Source organism: Brachyistius frenatus, unplaced genomic scaffold (genome assembly GCF_029030835.1).
Source record: "Brachyistius frenatus isolate BFR_SWC_R1_liver_20210118 unplaced genomic scaffold, ASM2903083v1 Contig_95, whole genome shotgun sequence".
Classification (NCBI taxonomy): domain Eukaryota; kingdom Metazoa; phylum Chordata; class Actinopteri; family Embiotocidae; genus Brachyistius; species Brachyistius frenatus.
In genome coordinates, this window is record NW_027210694.1 from 1,535,019 (window position 1) to 1,553,365 (window position 18,347).

General features: G+C 43.3%; 2 protein-coding genes and 1 long non-coding RNA gene across 5 annotated transcripts in view; 2 read left to right on the forward strand and 1 right to left on the reverse strand.

The window, feature by feature from the left end:
- Positions 1-10,222, forward strand: part of magi3a (membrane associated guanylate kinase, WW and PDZ domain containing 3a) — a 121,752-nt gene extending 111,530 nt beyond the window's left edge. For 2 of the 3 annotated variants that reach the window (XM_069710860.1, XM_069710861.1), the window contains exons 15-21: positions 635-853; positions 1,820-2,005; positions 2,106-2,199; positions 3,577-3,646; positions 3,894-4,031; positions 5,572-5,710; positions 7,007-10,222. In XM_069710860.1, the coding sequence (XP_069566961.1) occupies positions 635-853; positions 1,820-2,005; positions 2,106-2,199; positions 3,577-3,646; positions 3,894-4,031; positions 5,572-5,710; positions 7,007-7,941 (1,781 nt within the window). In that variant the 3' untranslated portion in view covers positions 7,942-10,222. Of the gene's footprint in view, positions 1-634; positions 854-1,819; positions 2,006-2,105; positions 2,200-3,576; positions 3,647-3,893; positions 4,032-5,571; positions 5,711-6,001; positions 6,095-7,006 lie in introns of all 3 variants that reach the window. The other variant, XM_069710862.1, reaches the window with a different exon arrangement.
- Positions 361-5,347, reverse strand: LOC138628134 (uncharacterized). The gene is made up of 4 exons (XR_011311444.1): positions 5,019-5,347; positions 4,046-4,189; positions 3,606-3,665; positions 361-847 (listed from the first exon to the last, which is right to left on the reverse strand). It is a non-coding gene; the product is annotated as an uncharacterized lncRNA (long non-coding RNA).
- Positions 10,223-10,777: 555 nt separating the features above from the next.
- Positions 10,778-18,089, forward strand: LOC138628088 (lysine-specific demethylase 9). Its single transcript, XM_069710886.1, has 7 exons — positions 10,778-11,409; positions 11,880-12,535; positions 14,110-14,247; positions 14,983-15,125; positions 15,301-15,468; positions 15,587-15,695; positions 15,829-18,089. The coding sequence occupies exons 1-7, from the start codon at positions 10,797-10,799 to the stop codon at positions 16,357-16,359; spliced, it is 2,358 nt and encodes a 785-aa protein (XP_069566987.1). The 5' UTR covers positions 10,778-10,796; the 3' UTR covers positions 16,360-18,089.
- Positions 18,090-18,347: the final 258 nt, after the last annotated feature.

Consider the following 18,347-nt stretch of genomic DNA (forward strand, 5'->3'; position numbering starts at 1 on the left):
CCCGCTGCATTCAGGCTGCTGTTTACCCCCCACAAATAACCACTCCACAAATAGTACAAGCACTTTTTTGAATGACTTTGGTTTGGATGTATTGCAACAACAGCTTTTGATCACGTTTGCAGAAATTAAGCATCAATCATGTGGTGTGTGTGTGTGTGTGTGTGTGTGTGTGTGTGTGTGTGTGGGAGGAGGGGGGGGGGTTATGCGTTCAAAGCAAAGCGGCGGTTTTAGAAAGAGATTCCGTGATGCAGGCTTACAAAAACAGAGACTCAGCAACACAAACGCACAATGAAGAGAGATTGAGGTAGATCAGCATGTCGTATGAATAACAAATTATAAAAAGGGCTTTTATCTCAGGTGTCGAGCTGGCAGTCTTTTATTTCATGTGTGCAGTAAATACAGAAAAAAAAGGCTTTAGGATTATTTACAGAAGGATCTTAACGACAAGAAGAAATTGGGAAGATTTTGACAAATAATTGTACATGAATTGAAGTGTACGTCAGCTAAATCAGAATGAGCGCCGCTCAAAAATAAACATATGTGTACTAATATCTCGAATATATCGATACAGTTTTGTAGCCAGATGTGGAGATCTTGATGTGTTATTGTCATATTTATGTGCATTTTTGTCCAGACGGTAGCGGAGAGGAGGAGGAGGGCAGCCAGCAGCCCCAGCAGGTAGCGTCCGCTCAGGTCAACAGCTCTCCGAAGGTCCCTCACGTCGAGGCTCCAAACGCCGTCCAGCCCGCTCAGCCCGCTCGGCCGGAGTGCTTCGACGTCACTCTGCAGCGCAAAGACAACGAGGGCTTCGGTTTCGTCATCCTCACGTCGAAGAACAAGCCCCCGCCTGGAGGTCAGAGAGACAGAAAAACAGATCCACCTTTAGAAATGACGTTCAATTCAATTCAATTCAATTCAATTCAATTCAATTTAATTCAATTCAATTCAATTCAATTCAATTCAATTCAATTCAATTCAATTCAATTCAATTCAAAAGCTTCATGTAATTCAAGGACATAATATTGGTCTTAGGTATATTCAAGAAAAACAAAATACATGAAAGTATCCACATCTTTTCCACAAAGGTTGGTTGTTGAATTGTTTTCAGCCGCGCCAGCAACGTGGCTCGAGAGATGGAAAAATCTCAACAACGATGAGATGAATGGCCATGAAATCTTTTGCAGACATTAATGCCTCCTTCAAGATGAATACAAAAATAAATTTAAAAAAAACTGGTGATTATGGTAAACTTGTCATATAATCCCATCCTCAGGTCAAATTTGTAATTAGTCCTCAGTTTTGGCTGAGGACTAAATACCTGCAAAAATAACGACATTCCCATCAGTCTCAGCTGTATTTTGTGTCAAATGCTACTTAGCAAAGTACTAACAGGAGATACGGTACCCATTTTTACTTTTAAACATTGTTTATTTTTAAGCAATGTCATTGTTAGCATGCTGTTATTATTATTTAGCATTGATAAATGTATCACATTCGGATTAAGATCATTTTTTTGTCAAAAGCTGATTACACCATACAAAGAAATTCTTACTTTGCTGGACCTCCCTAAACTTAACAGGAAAAAATATTTATTAGCTGCTTGCTTGTTGGTCAACATGTTGCCTTTGGTTTTTCAAGTACTAACATAAAATTCGTCCATGTGTAAATATATACGCAGTGCATCACATTATATTCTTTACACCTTCTTTGCAGCGTTTTTGATTTGTTTCTCTTCTTCGTTAGAAAGTCGAAACCCTTTTGAGTCACTGCTGCATCAACATGTAAGATGACAGCGCGCCGTTTCTCGCTTCTCTTCCAGTTATTCCTCACAAAATTGGTCGCATCATTGAAGGCAGCCCTACGGACCGCTTGGGTCAGATGAAGGTGGGCGACCGGATCTCTGCAGTCAACGGCCGCTCCATCATGGAGCTGTCGCACAACGACATCGTCCAGCTCATCAAGGACGCCGGCAACTCCGTCACCCTCACTGTCGTTCCCGAAGACGGTCGGTTGGCACGCAGGAAATCTCAGTTCATTTTCTCAGCATTTTCTGGGAACGAATTTTTTTTTTTTTTTTATGCACTTGGTGTTTGTGTTTTTTACAGACAGCGCTCCTCCATCTGGAACAAATTCAGCCAAGCAGAGCCCGTCGGTGCAACACAGAGCAGTAGGCCAACAGCCTCCCAGCTACCCAGACAGGTACACGAGTACACACACATACATCCCTCCTGTTCCAGCAAATAGCGAATCCACTGGAAGACAGTCTAATGCGGGTTCTGCCACTTGAACCATAAATTAGCCCCAATCCTCTCAAAGCGCCTCTGGTTCTGTGCTCCAATGTGACCCATTGCTGTCTCTCGTGGCCCCGCACACGCCTTGTTATCCACAAAGACAGAAAACCTCCCCATGGTCACTCTTTGGATGGTGCAGTATAGAAAGAAAAAAAAAAAAAAAAGAGGCAGATTAATAGGGAGTCTTGCTTCTCTTTGATCTTTCTTTTTAAACAAGATTACCTGTCAGACTTTCTTGTTTTTTTTAATCCATTGTTGCTGCACCAAATCGCCACCATCATTTCTCAGCCGCTCTTGTTTCACTGCTTGTCGTGTGTGTGTGTGTGTGTGTGTGTGTGTGTGTGTGTGTGTGTGTGTGTGTGTGTGTGTGTGTGTGTGTGTGTGTGTGTGTGTGTGTGTGTGTGTGTGTGTGTGTGTGTGTGTGTGTGTGTGTGTGTGTGTGTGTGTGTTCCTCTTCTCCTCGTTTAGCCCCTCTGTCCATTCCTCAGTGTCACGCTTTGTCCTCTCCGTTTAATCACCGACACATGCCTCGGGGTCAGCCCGGGCTCAGATATGAGCTGAGGCGGTCCGCGCGGCGGCATGAAGTGTGTAAACTCCTCTCCGACAAATTCCTCGACTCTTTAGATAGTGTGTCAGCAGAGCTAAGTTCCCACAGAGGCATTGTAATGAGCTCGGCGAAGCACTAAAGTATGTCCCCGTTATCTGCCGCTGAAATGTAAAAGCAACATGGCTCTTTGAAGGATTTACATTTCTCTGGGTGCGTGGTATAATGAAACCAGGAGAAAAGAGGCTCGCGCTGCTGTAATGAAGACGTGGCGATCTCGCCGGACGCAGCAGAAGAGGGAACGAACGAGACTCCTTTTCTATTCACTGCTCTCGGTCTGGACATTGCAGAGTGTCTGTACTTTTTATGTGATGGTAGACATTGCTGCCAATTAGACATCTTTGAGGGAGGACACTGAATGCATTCATATTTATGCACGGGTTGCCTAGCAGCAGACATTGACTCCCTCACTTTTAGACCTTTTAACTTTTGCCTGTTACATTTTTTTAACATATGTATATTGTTTAAAACTGATAACATATATTATAACGGTTTGCACAGACTTCTATTTATATAACATAAATCACGTTAAAATAAAATGTCATTTTTTATAAGACCTCATACATTTCTTTTTCATTTTATTGTTTTCTCATCTCATGAAAAGATATTGTGCCGCGTGGTAATAAAACACATCTACGTGTATCTGTAGTGTGTCGCATTATAATTTGTTTGTCTGTTTAGAAACGGCGACTCTGAGCTTAGGTACTCACCGAGGGAGATGGGAACTCTCATCACGTCAGGCCCGAAGCAGGTGAGGCCGAAGCTACAATCTGCCAAACAAATAGAAAAGTTTTTAAGTCTATATTTCCTAATTTACGTTAAAATATGTTCATATTTTTTTGTCTTTCTGCTCTTGTGTCAATTGATCTCAAAGAAACTCTTCATCTTAAGTTCGATGTCGTTTTGAATACGCTTTGTAGTTTTATCTCCAGCTCGGGACTGATTTTGCTTTCAGTGCCTCCTTCTTAAAAGCTCATATTTATGTCTGTGAACAACAGGGATGTTTTGTGGTGGAGCTGGAACGCAGCCAGCGGGGCTTCGGCTTCAGTCTGAGAGGAGGGAAAGAGTACAACATGGGGCTGTTCATCCTGCGACTGGCCGAGGACGGACCTGCTCTGAAAGACGGCCGGATACACGTGAGTTATCTTACCTGTCTGTCTCTTGTCTGTTTAATTGACTGGATACTATTTTCAGAGTTTGTCACTGAGGACGCTTCCTCAATCAAAGCCGAGACACCTGCTCCAGCCAGGGTCAAGTTTGAGAATGAAGGCTCGTTCGTCACAGACCCAGGGTGCTACCACACAAGATGAGAGATAAATAGAAGTAAAGAAATAACAACAAAAAAGACAGATAACACAATTACAAAGATAAGAAACAACAAATGACACTGTTACAAACACCAACAGAACTGCGTCTGTGGCCTGATCTGACCGCTGGTATTTAAAGGGCAGGAACTCTGATGGAAAGCATAAATAATATGAAAAGATGCTACTTAAAACACGTACACAGTACAGATAGACACACAGCGGTGATGATGATGATGATGATGGACCGAATAAACACAGTACGTTGTGCGATGTAAATACATAGAAATGGGCTCAATAGATACAGAATGCAGTGCAATATAAATAGTGCGAAAGTGATGCCTATCTATGGTGGTAATGGTAGAGTGCAAGTATAGTGTGTAGTGCCTAATCCTCTATCAGTGATTAGTTTAAAGGCGTGATCAATTAAAATATGACCAAAGTTTAAAGTACACTCATAAAGAGGCGTGGAGCATTTGTTCTTTCATCATAAGCCTCTGTGTCCTGAAGTCAAATGTAGATTATTCTCTCATTTTATGTTTCCCTTATGCCTCTAAGTCCTGGAAATAATGGTAGATTACAAAAATCATTGTCGTCTTATTTTCCTTTTTCAGCAAAATATTGGTTAATTAAAAGTGACTAAAAATGATGTAAGTGCATTCACATGTGTTCTCTGTGACACATCGACACAGTGGTGAGCCAGTGTAACTACAGGTTCAAGAACAGGCCAGTGTGACCTCTACAGAGGATGCACACGACACCTGCAAGACGTTTTGTGAAATCTTATCGGAGAAGATTCCCATGGAAACCAGCCCTCACTTTGCCGTTTCTTTATTTGCAGTCAAGACTTCTTTTGCACTGCGACTCTTCTTCTCTTCGTCTCATTCATCTGATTTTAATCAAGGAACCCCTGCTGAATAAAAGATATTTTGAAGAGTCTGGATACATTTGTCACAGTTTAAGGTCGTTTTTGACAACACAAGTGCAAATAATCATTCCTGATACGATTCATCAAAAGTTTACCGTTTATGGCCTCACTCTGCGTCTTTACCTCAGATCTCTCCCTCTGTCCCACCATCTTTAAATCTCTTGAAGTACTCGGTACATTTTGAAATAATGTCCTCGAAATATGTTCCTCACCGTACAATGGCAAAAGAATTTGGGGACAATATGATATAAAGATTCAGAGAATCCAGAGAAATCTCTTTATGCACGGGACGGGGCTGAAAACCAATATTGAATGGCCGTGATCTTGTGGCACCGCATTAAAAACACACAAATCTGTAGTGGAAATCATTGTCTGGGCTAAGAAACACCTCGTGCTCGTGATTTGTAAAAAAAAAAAAAAAAACGGACTACATCTCCATCGCAGGTTGGAGATCAGATCGTGGAGATCAACGGCGAGGCCACGCAGGGCATCACACACACCCGGGCGATCGAGCTGATCCAGGCAGGAGGCAGCAAAGCTCATCTGCTGCTCCGACCCGGCCAGGGCCTGGTCCCGGACCACAGTGAGTCCCCGCTGAGGGCCGCATGTTGCCACTGCATAAAAAAAAAAAAAAAATCTGCGCAAAAGCATATTAACCATACATGTATAGAAGCTTTTTGTATGGATATGCTTGATAGTATAGCGTGCCGAGTTTCTTTATTCTCATGCATGTGTTGCAAGCTTCTCTCTTGACCTTTCTCTCTCATTCTTTCTATCTCGATCTGCCTCTTGTGCTGTTTATCGGGCTTGGTTTCTCTGTTTTCTGCACCACCACGGCTGTCTACTTCTACCTATTTATCTCTTCCTCCTATAGGTCTGAACTCTTCTTCCACCCTGTGCTTCTACATGAAACCAGATCATCACTAAAGGCCTCACTGCTTTTCTTGGTCTGTCCCTAATAACCTTGGTAAACCTTGTGCTCCTCCTACTTTTTTGCCTTTGACCTCTCCGTTCAAAGTGATTCATCACCCAGATTTAAGTGTCGTTCTCTATCCCGTACTCCATCCCCCATGATCAATCCGAAACAGTGATCAGGTATTTGTGATTTAGTAAATGTATCGTAAGCAGACTCTTCTCTGGAGGGCTGAACTAAAGCAGTGAGTCCTAGAAGAACGAACAGACCTGCAGGAGCGCTGGGAGGCTTCAGAGCCCCGCCAATTATGTTTTGAAGGGTATTATAAAACCTAAGATGCCACCGAACACACACACACACACACACACCTCATCCTGAATGAAGATGGAGACCCTGGAGAAAAGTTCTTAACCAAATATTGATCAGCAGGTGACAAGTGGTAAAAGGATCTGTGTGCATTCACTGGCATCGACCTTTCAATCCCAAAGACCGAATTGGAATGAATTTCTATGAGTCGTCGCTCCTAGAAATCCAAAAGCTCATTTCAACAAGTCCATCGCTCCTCTTTTTCCTCTTTCTGTTTTTTTTCCGCTGCATATATCTGCTCTCGACCACAGCTGTGGAGTTCTTATCGGCTCGGGGGGGAAATTGAAACGACAGTGCTGAGTGAACTCTGGCACCTTTTCATTGATGGCTATGTCGTCAGCTGATACGTATCTCAAACAAGGCAAATGTTTAGATGGGAAAGAGGTTATTAAAGAGAGGTGGCTAGGTGGAAAAAAAAAAAAAAAAAATTTCACTCTATGAGGACACCGTGCTTCTGTTGCATGACTTATTATCTTTAATTTTGGTTGAATGTGAAAAATATCTCGCGAAAGGGATATTTTAGCTTTCGCAGTTTCTTTGAATAGATGTGTTTTTTGCTCGGCTACAATTCTTTCTTACTCTCTGCTGCTTGTTTCTCAGGTTCAAAAGACAAGGTAACCATTCCAACCTCAAGCTTTCCCAGACTCTCTGTATCCGACGGGCAGTCATCTCCAGCTTCTCCATCCTCCGTCTCCCTCTCTACCTCGGAACTGTCTCCTTCCTCACCCAAAATATTCGTCCCGGATGAGTTCTCCGGAGGGGACGGCAGGGTATCTGGGTCCCCCGGTGCTGGGCAGGAGCACGGTAGGCAGGCTAACAGGTCGAGAGGACAGCAGCTCTCTCACCACAACCACAAGCGCACCACCAGCCCCGGCAACCAGGCCAGAAAGACAAGCAGAAGTGACTCCAAGTCTGGGAGTCCCAAAAGGTCCGCCGAAGGCTGGACGGATCACGCAGAGCGCTCCCAGAGCCCCCGAAAAACAGAGCGAGGCCACAGCGGATCCCTGGAGGATATGAGCAAGGAGAGGAAAGCCCAAGGGCAAAGAGAGCACCACTCCTCGAGTCCAAGGAAGCGGGAACAGGATCCTGCCGCGCCTCTGAGGAACCTGGAAGAGCCGCAGAGCCCCAGGCGCCCGGCCGGCCAACAGCCGAGCGTCGCCTCCGGAGAAGAGAAGGACTGGAGGTACCAGGAGGAGGGTGGAAGCAAAAGCTGGGGGACCGGCGAACGCCACAAAAAGGGAAAAAGGGCAGAGCAAGAGGCGCAAAAATCCCACTCCCAGATGCACAGGGAGAGGGCGGGGTCGGATGCCGACAGCGGAACCTTGGGCCGGAGGGGCGGCAGAGAGAAAGGGCACCAGGGGCCGGCTGAAGAAGCGAACAGAAAGGACCCCAGAGGCTCGAGCAGTAGCATCCAGGACCCCAGCTGCAACGGGACCCCTACCAGCAAGAAGGCTCCCATCACCCCTGGTCCATGGAAAGTTCCCAGTTCTGCCAAGATCCAATCCCAAGCGGACACAACATATGCAGATATCTGAAAGCTCTTCAGGAATCTGCACAGATGAAGAGAAAGCTGAGCCTCTGAGACACGGACGTTCAGAACGGAAGGATGTTTTGTTTTTTTCTGACATAGCAGATCACTGTGTAACCAGCAACATAGCTTTTCATTGCTTCTGATTTTTATTTTATTTTTTCACCCAGTTTGCCTCGGTCAGTTTGCATCACGCTCCTGATGTCCGATCTGACACGCGTGCTTGTACCTACATGAGTATTTGTACTGTTCAATGATGTGCGAGCATGTGTCTGTAAACAGAAAAGGTTCTGAGTGTTTTATCGTTTGTTTCTTTGTCTTTTTTTTTTTTTTTTGGAAGTGACACTGAAGTCTATTTTGTGCCAATCAGAGACTCCGGTTCTAAAGAAGCTGCTCCTAATTGCACTCACTGTGAGACTGTTTGTGGGTAATTGGAGGAACTGCTCTCCCTGTCGACCCACCTCGATGAAGGATCCCGTTTTGTTTTTGTTTTTTTTTTTTTTTTGTCTCTTTGAAGGTTTTAAAGACACATTCATGCAATCACACAGCGTTTCTTCCAGTCAGCATCGATCCAATTGTTGCTGTCACGAATGAAGTAAAACAGGAGACTGTTGATTTTCTCTTCAAAATTGTCTACGACGGAAAAAACAGTGTCTTCGAAGTCATTTAATGTCTGTTTTTTCGAGAACCTGACTCGAGTTGTGAATTGTGTGTGTGTGCGTGACTGCATTCGTGAAGACATGAATCCCGTCGGCTTATCAGCGGGTGGAAAAGACCGCCCTGGAGCTTTTTATGCATCAATCAGCAGACCAGATACTTGTGGTTATAGTTCTAATGTTTGTTACCTGTGTGTCGATAATAAAGCATAATGTAATTTATTGAAATTATGTGTAAACAAAACAGTTAGTACACATATCCATGCGGCGTCATTTCACTTTTGTTGTGGACTAAAAAGATAGAAATAGAACGTGTAGACGAGCAACACGATCTAAAACAATAACACTATAAAAACTGCAATCTATACATTCTATTTCATGATCAGTAAACAGTCATTCAAGCCTGATTTATAATGTTGTTGACTGTTTGCAGCTCTCTATTTTAGGTCCTCTGACTGTATGTGTATGTATACAAGCTGAACGGTAGGCCTATGTATTTTAGATAATCGCTGTAGCATCGACTATACTCAATCTGAAACATGTATTATTTAACAAAGTGATTACACATATATTGACGCATACTTTAGATTAGTTGAATTAACAGAGCCTGATTGTAAGAAGAGAGAACTCTGCCTTCAACTTACTTAAAACTTTTAAGAGATATTTGTATTTTTATCATCATAAATGTGGGCTCAAAAATTTATTTTTCTTCATTCGAACCCTGAAATCTATTTTTGATCTTTATTTTTTTCTTTCAGATGTGACCCATGATGTAAGTAGTATAGTACAGATATTTTTGCTTATTCATTATGCCACGTCACTTTTGTGTCACAAACAAAAACACCAGACTCCCCCCCCCCCACCTCCCAAAAGAATTCAGCTAATTTCCCACACAAGCAGGGAAAGTTGTCACGGCACGCTTGCTGCTCTTTGGGTGTTGCACATCATGCATAATGTGAAAAATGGCTCCACCGCTTCTTTGGGAGTCTGGTTTGAAATTACACTATGAAGTTCATCAGATGTAATCAAACTGGGATTTAAGTCCCAGTTTGGGAGAAAAAAAAAAAAAAAAAAAAGGACATTTACTGGGACCAGTTGCCCTGAAGACAATATGTAGCGTTGTTTTAATATTTCTACTGTGGAGTCCAGAGACATCTAGTGGCTCCAGCACTGCTCTGCACACACAGAGTCACTGCGTGAACCCGACCGTCATCAGCCTGCCTGTTTTAAGGATGTAAAGAAGTAACACATGCATCTATCGGTCTGTGAGACCACTTAATAATTTATTGTCCACTTTATTGTTGATATGATGGGCTACTGTATTATTTACTGTCTATGCCATTACCATGTATGATACCGTGGCCTTGCATTGCTCCAACACATTAAAAAAAAAAAGAAGTCTTTTAGTTTTGACATCATAGTAGTTGTAAATGTTTATAAATTGTACAGCACCTGTATAAATATTTGCCTTCATGCAGAAGAGAGAAAAAAAAAAAAAAAAAAAATCCTCTGTAAATCGTTTCATTATTTTTTTAAGGGAACTGAGAGGAAATGATATCAAATGGGTGAAAAGAAGTAATCTGGTCATGGCCTTCTGTTCATGCACTGATAAATAAAGGTTTACTGATTAAACATGTGAGTTTTTATTTCGTCTTTTTATATGCATTGTTAGTCAAATTACTAATTTATCTGCTCTTGATTCTGTACCTGGGTAAAACTATGTCTGTACGTAAATTCATGTTTAGTGGGTGCGCCACTGCATTATTATTATTAATTATTATTATTATTATTATTATTATTATTAGTACAGACTGTATTTGTAGCTGCCACCTCCAGTATACTCCAGTCAGTATATTAATATTTTATTTTAAAAAAAAATACTGTCTTTACCCGCTGTAAACAGCGTGGCGCTGATGCCACGAACCATGACGTCAGCCGAACAGGGGTGCGTTCGTGCAGAGTCGCACGCACTCAGTGCAGCAGGAACTTCAACTCCCGTGCAGCCGTGCGCCGTCCGCAAACTACATTAACCAAAGTACCGCGCGTTACGCATGCGCTTTCGGACTGCGCACGTGAAAGTGAACTACAAACAGACTGCGCCGAGGACTACAAATCGCCGCCGACATGCGCAATAGAAGCGCGCCCCCCCCCTCTCCTCTCCCCACCACCTCCCCTCGAGCCCTTTAAATGTACTGTACGTGCAAAGATGGCAGCTCAAGTCGACTTGCTCCGGGCGAAAGTAGAAGACGAAAGGGTGATGGAGAGTCTCCACAGATTCATCAAAGAGAAGAAAAAGAAGAAGAAGAGGGACCTGTCGCCGTCCGCTGACAAGCGGGAGAGGTCCGAGAAAGAGGCGAAGAAAGTGAAGCTCCATCACCACCACCATCACCACCACCACCACCACAACAACAACAACAACAACAACAACCACCACCACCACCAACAACAACAACACGCCGAGCACCGGATCCACCAGCCGCATCAGCCGCAGCAGAATCCCGAAGCGCACAACTTCAGCGCGGACAACCATGTCCTGCACATCCACCGCCAGCACCACCACCACAATCGCGGCCTCACCAACGGCGCCGCGAAGAACTTGCAGCCGACTTTGACCCCGCTGAAGGTGCCGGAGCGGCTGCAGAAGAAGCGAGCGGCGCCCTCCCAGCCACCTGCGCTCTTCACGTTCACGCCCCTCAAAGTGGTCAAGGCCAAGCCGCAGGAAGTCAAGGAAAAGCACCGGGAGAAAGACGTGAAAGTGAAGCTGAAGAAGGAAAACACGGAGGCCAACGTGAAGCCCGCGGAGCTGAAGAAAAAGAAGGGTGATTATTATTATTATTATTATTATTATTATTATTATTATTATTATTATTAATATTAATATTATCATTTAAATGTATTATTATAAAATGTATTACCAAAAAAAAAAAAAAAAGAACTGAATATATATTATGGGATGTTCAGTGACCAGTAGAAGTATTTATATTGCAAGTGACCGAATGCAAAATTTGTGTTTTTGTTTTATTATTCTAATCTCTTTTGACATGTTTAAAGTTGGTGTAATATACTACGGCGTAGCATCTGTGCCATACGTTTACAATACATGTACCTGTAAATGGTGGTTTGCGGCCTCGTTTGGAAACTTAAGTATAACAATGCCGTGATAATTGCTCATTTGATGCATTTTGGAGTCATTGTAGAATATTCCGATGTAGTGTTCGCCAATGTTAAATACACACTCTCTCTGCATGTACCCTGCTTATCTGACTTTTAACTCTCCCCGTGCTTGTAGAACCGAGGCCCCACATTGACGACAACAAGTCTCTAACACTGGAAGAATACCTCCTGAAAAAGAAAAAGAAGAAGAAGAAGCACCACGAAGACGAGCCCAGCGCCAAGAAGGTGCGACACATGCACAGCAAAGCAGTTCAGACCGTGTGTTCGGGACTTGGAGCAGATCTTACAGCGTCCATCCGGCCCGACCCCTCGCCGCCCGGCGGCGTGAAGCACGAACGCCAGTCTGGTGCCGCCGGCAACCACGCGCCCTGCCTCCACGCCCTCAAACTGGGCCACGTCTCCTTCCTCTCCCATCAAGACCACTACATCCGCGCCTCCTGCCTCCAGACGGGCACCTGGTGCGGACGCTTCATGCATGAGGAGAAGCAGGCCAACGGTGGAGGATCGGTTCTGCACGCTTACGCCGACGAGCTGGCCTGCCTCAGTCCGGCTGAGATGGAGTGCTTCGCCCAGGAGTTCCTGGAGTTGGCCTTTGCCGAGAAGCCCCGAGGTGCAGCCACCTACGCCTTGGCTGTGGTGCACAGTATGGCTGCGTACCTGCCAGACTTCCTGGACTACTTTGCCTTCAACTTCCCCAACACACCGGTGAAAATGGAAATACTGGGCAAGAAAGACATTGAGACCACCACTATTGCCAACTTTCATTCTCAGGTATGTGAAGAGCTCCTACACCACTTTTACAAACAAATTCAGCTTCTCATTAGATTGAATTTGGTTTAATTTATGGCTTCAACCAACAGTTAAAAAGCTAAACAGATTCGTTTTACCATCATGGAAATGTAAGAAAATCCGCCAATATGTACATTCGGTGCTCAACGACTGAAATTATTGATCAGTTACCAAAATTGTTGTTAAAAATTTTTTTCTCAGCCAACTAAGTGTTCAGTATACTCCTGATTTCAACTGTAGTCTAAATCGTGAAATAGCCTCTTTCGAGCAGTTTACAAGTTGCTAAATGCGTTGTCAGCTGGTCAAAGAGAGAAGTGTGCAATGCATATAGTCGATTTTACTGTGGAGTCACATGGTTGTTGGCCGTCACAGACGGACCTTGTGTTATAATGCGAGAGGTAAAGTTGATTCACAGTGGAGAGACCTCTCGGAAGAGGAAATCTAAACCGAGGGAATATGGATTTTGGAGAATTTTTTTATTTTTTTTTATGTTACAGATACAAAATGTAATTCACTTAAGGTACTAAAATAACTGCGATCCTATTAAATCAAATGGTAGACCGCTAAGTGTTTATGACTTATGCGTATATGTCCTGACAATATTGTTGAGAGTCTCGGCAATCTCCGGGAAAGTCACATTCTGGAATGAGGTCAGACCTACGTTGTGTTTTCGAGGGATCTAATGGAGTTGCTTCTCTTCCATTACGATTATCGGCTTACACCCGTTTTTACTGGCTGCATATGTGTGATGTTTGATCTGCAGAGGCCACGGAAAGCTCAGCTGTTTCCAGTTTACGCAGTGAAGTAGACCTCGTCTGTTGATTTCAGAGCGTAAATTAATGGTTGCACTTTACTAGGTCAGTGCATAAAAACTTTGGAGGCCTTTGGATTGAAAACATCAGTCTTCATACAGTAATATTTTCCCGGTATAGAAGTCACATACCAGGAAAATAATGTTACGCAGATTCAGGATCCTTTTGCTGCAGCGATGAATATTTTCTATATGTACACTTTGGTAGCTGTGACTTCATTTATAACAAATAAATCCACGTTTACCGTCAGGACTCGCGGGCTGTGGCCTCCGGCGCCTCTTCTAGTCACAAATACGCATGCAAGAGATCCATTACTGTGACTGCGTATGGATTTTCCCGTACTTTAAGTAGCGAGGCCATGCTGGCTGTCAGGTAACAAGGATTATGTCAGACAAAAGTAATGTTGTAAGTTACGTAACACTTCCTCGCAGAAGCAATTTCGTTTTTGCTCGAGGTGATGTGTGATGTGACGATGATGATAGATACGTGTACTGAAGTGGAACAGCTAATGAAAGTTATGTCCCTATTACTTTTTCCATAATAGATCTATAGAGGTTTTGAGGCTGTTGTGCGTTCACATTGGAAAAGCGACAAAAGCAGGCACGCGCAATTTTCTTCGGACGCATTAGCAGCAAAATCAACACATGAAAGACAACGAATATATTGCACGTTCTGTATACAATCAGGATGTGGAGCGCCCACACTGAAGGACGCTTTCACCGTCAACTGTTTCTCCTGTTGCAGGTGAACCGGACCTATTGTTCAGGAACGTACCGAGCCGGACCCATGAGGCAGATCAGCCTGGTGGGAGCCGTGGACGAGGAAGTGGGAGACTATTTCCCAGAGTTCCTGGACATGCTGGAGGAGTCACCATTTCTCAAGGTCAGAGGAAGATGTATTTCTTATAATTTCGTCAACATAAGGGCCACACCGGAGGAAAATTAGCTCACGCAGGACTAAAGTTTTAGTGGAACTTCAAGCCTGAAACCGTCTCCGTGTACTCAACCACGGCAGAAACAGCAGGAGCAAACGTGGAGCTTCTGTTGTTGCTTTAGCGTGTATGTCTGCCAGAAAAAGCAGCAAGTGGATGTTTATATATATATATATATGTATATATATGATTTTTTTCAGCATTTTTTCCTTCATGGAAAATGTGCAGTAGAGAGTAGGACAGAAATAACACCGTATACCATCTTCTGTCAAATTCCAATCATAAGTGCAATATTTTTAGTGCAATGCTACACACCACGTGTGTATTATTATATATATATATATATATATATTTTTTAGAGGTGTATAGTTTGTATTTATGTTATCTATTTTTTTTTTTCCGGTCACTTATTCACTCCTTTCTTCTCGTTTTATGTTCCTGTAAGAAGTTCATTTGGTGACATTTTAGTTTTTCATCCGTTACATCAACACATATGTGATTTCTTATTACGTGAAGATTCTTGACTGAGCCGATGGACTTTAGCGACGTACAGTGCCCTGGTTCAGAGGCTGTAATATCACCTTAAGTGGGACCCCCGTTCTCAGCTCGGCTTTATAAATGTTCTTGAACACGACGAAGCTGAACCTGATGACTCTGTTTTTTTGAACACCTCTTCATCCCCTCAGATGACCCTGCCGTGGGGAAGCCTCTCCAGTCTGAAGCTGGACTGTCGCTCTCAGAGTGACGATGGGCCGATCATGTGGGTGCGACCCGGAGAACAAATGGTGCCCACGGCTGACATGCCCAAGTCTCCTTTCAAACGGCGCAGGTACAACCTCACCTGTGAAGGAAATCTATGAAAACAGTTCCCGTTTTTAAAAAAAAAAAAAAGGGATCGTGATCGTGACTCAAGGGATGATTGTGGTGCAGGTTTTACCCCGGGAGAGAAACGTGAGCACGAGTTACAACCTCTTGTTTTGTCTTTCGGTTTTTTTTTTTTGTAGGTCAATGAACGAGATCAAAAATCTGCACTACCTGCCGAGGGCCAATGAGCCCAGAGAGGTTCTGTTTGAGGACCGGACGAAGGCCCACGCTGATCACGTAGGCCAGAGTTTTGACTGGCAGAGCACGGCTGCTGTGGGTGTGCTGAAGGCGGTGCACTTTGGAGAATGGTGAATGTCCTTTGGCGTGCTTAAATCACAGCATCTCAGAGAAAGAGTCACTGATGGTATGTGAGGATGGTGAAGTGACTTTTCTCCGTGCTTTATGCTGTTTTGTGATCTCTTACAGGAATAACCGACCTCGGATAACCAAAGATGTGGTGTGTTTCGATGCTGGGGACTTCAATGACGTCGTCCAGAGGCTGCAGCTGGACCTCTATGAGCCCCCGGTGTCTCAGGTGAGAAGTGTCGTTTCTTTACTGAATAAATGAAGTTGTTTTTAACTTCGCAGATCTGTTTGACTTTTGTACTAAACCGGGCATTTATTGCAAAAATGAATGAGAAATTAACCCGCTGCCGACGTCCCCGCAGTGCGTCCAGTGGGTGGACGATGCCAAGCTCAACCAGCTGAGGAGGGAGGGCATCCGCTACGTCCGCGTCCAGCTCTGTGACGACGACATTTACTTCATCCCAAGGAACGTCATCCACCAGTTCAAGACGGTGTCTGCGGTCTGCAGCCTCGCCTGGCACATCCGCCTCAAACGGTACCACTCGGAGGACAAGAAGGAGGAGCAGCGACCCAACGACCTCGGCCCCACCACGGGCCGAGCCTCCTTCTCCTCCTCTGCCGGGCCCGACTCCACCATAACCCCCCGCGTGAGGCCGCAGGGAGACAACATCCACGGTGGAGTGGCCAAAACCGAGGAGCCGGAGTTCCAGAGGCCGGCGACGCCTTCCCAGGAGCCTCAGCCGGCCCCTCCACAGCCCACCAAATCCGCTCACCTCCCCCCAACATACCAGGATCACCACCTCTTCTTAGCACCGGTCCACTCTGGATGTACACCTTCAAAAGAGCCCAATCTGCCAAAGGCTCACGGTCACACTGCAGAGTTCCCTAAATGACCTTTACCCCCTGACCGCCTCCCTCCAAACCTCTCTTTCTGTCCGCTGTGGGAGGTATGCAAAAGAATTTTAGACTAAAACAGACACTTGTGTCAATCAGAAAGCCTTTCAGCTTAAATTATTCCTCACATTTTTTTTTTTAAATATTGAAATATGAGTTAAAATGTCCAGACATTTTTTTTCAGCCAAAGTTTTGTTTAATGGGACTGCTTAATAATTCTTTTGAATTTATTTTATAATGCTCACACCTTCACTGGAACCCTCCATTGTTTTATTTAAAAAGTGTGTATGAGGTAAATAAACTTTTGTTTTTAGACTGACACAAGTTTACTGTAAGTTTTTCAATTTATGTTTTTTATTTTTTATTTTTTTTATTTCATGGAAGAATTGAAGTCATGAATGCAGGTGCTACTTCAGATACGATGACTCTGAAAGCATAATACTGACATTATACTGCTTTAATAGTTTCAGTGACAGATGTATGGAGACTGGCCTTACAACAACCAGGAAACACAGGCCAATACAAACAGGTACTCTATCAGCGTGAAAGACTTTTAAAGATGTTCCTTTTAAAGAAGATGCATTTTCTTTTGGCTTGAAACAAAGCAGCATATAGTCGCTTAAACTGCAATTACTTAAAACATGTTTGAGTTGCAGTTTAGACAATTATTTATTTAAATGCCTGAAAATGGCTCTTTTCTTATTGCTGATGTTGTTTTTGATATTTTATTTATTTTCTTAATATATGAACACTGGTTTGTAACCAGTGATGAGCATTCAATTATAAGAGCGCATCTCAAGGATGGAGGAATTATGGCTATTGCACTCAGCAATAATGGTCTGAATCTTTTCTATTGTGTGTGTGTGTATATATATATTCAGAATTTGGTATGTAAATATTATGTCGTTGTTATAATAGCTGGGAATATGTGAATGCTGTCACCCCTTTGTTTGATTAAAATCCAAGCCGGTAAGGTCAGGAGGTTGATGAAGGCACCGTAGTCGAGGGTTACCACTTTTTTCAATGAGTAATTCTGGCGTATCAGACCGAGGAGGCCGGGTGTTTCTATGTCTGGAAAACGTAATATAACGAGCTCTTCTACAAATCCTATCCTAAAATGTCTTCAATTTGAAAGAGGTTAATAATTGATTGAGATTTACAGATTCATCTGAATCTCGGAGGCCTTCATTCTGGTGTCTTCTGTAAAGGAAGTGATGATGTTGCGCCGCCTTTGCTCGACTACTGACCCCGTCTTAGTGCCTTGTACTGAACAGTGTATGGCGAGCCTCTTTTAAAGCTGAAAGGTTTATTTGTTGGATGGTAAAATTGGGGATTTGTTCACATTTGCGTGTCACCTGGAAGCAAAGAATTATTCCATCAAAATTTTGCTTTTCATGCATTATAGACCCTATTCAGGAAGGAGAACGGCTATTTTTTTACATCAGAAATTTGGCCTTCAAACGGTCTTAACTTACTCTCTCAATGTAGAAATAGAATGACCGTTACAGCGCTGTCATGTCCGCCTTTTGTCATATTGTGTCGTAATGCTCTGTGTTCCAGAAACTGTGATTTCTGTTGTAAATGTTTGTATGTTTTTGAGACGTTTTTAAGGATTTTTGTCAGTTTCTTGGCTGATATATTACAGACAGTATAGAAATCGGGTACAAATGTGATTCAGTCATGTTATGCAGGAAAAAAAAACAAAAAAACAATTAGAATGTATAGACTTTCAATATTTTTTAATAAATAATTTTGTGTGTAACCAGTGTATGTAACACTATTTTAACTGTACGGTTGCATTATCTGCAAACTCAAATCTGCATTACATTCATCATCTCATTCATCATTATAGTATTAGTTGACAACAGATGAAAGTGTGAATTGTGGCAAAGAAGCAAAACTAAATGACAAACATGGTACACTGACTGGTGTAAAAAACCGTTGTCTTTATAAGACAACAGAGGAAGTGATATGATAATGAATTAGA

Excerpts from the sequence above, each read along its gene's own strand:
- LOC138628088 (XM_069710886.1), top strand. The coding sequence starts at position 10,797 with ATGGCAGCTCAAGTCGACTTGCTCCGGGCGAAAGTAGAAGACGAAAGG. Across the intron at positions 15,126-15,300 it reads TCTCCTTTCAAACGGCGCAG|GTCAATGAACGAGATCAAAA; the intron begins GTACAACCTCAC and ends TTTTTTTTGTAG. Across the intron at positions 15,696-15,828 it reads ATGAGCCCCCGGTGTCTCAG|TGCGTCCAGTGGGTGGACGA; the intron begins GTGAGAAGTGTC and ends ACGTCCCCGCAG.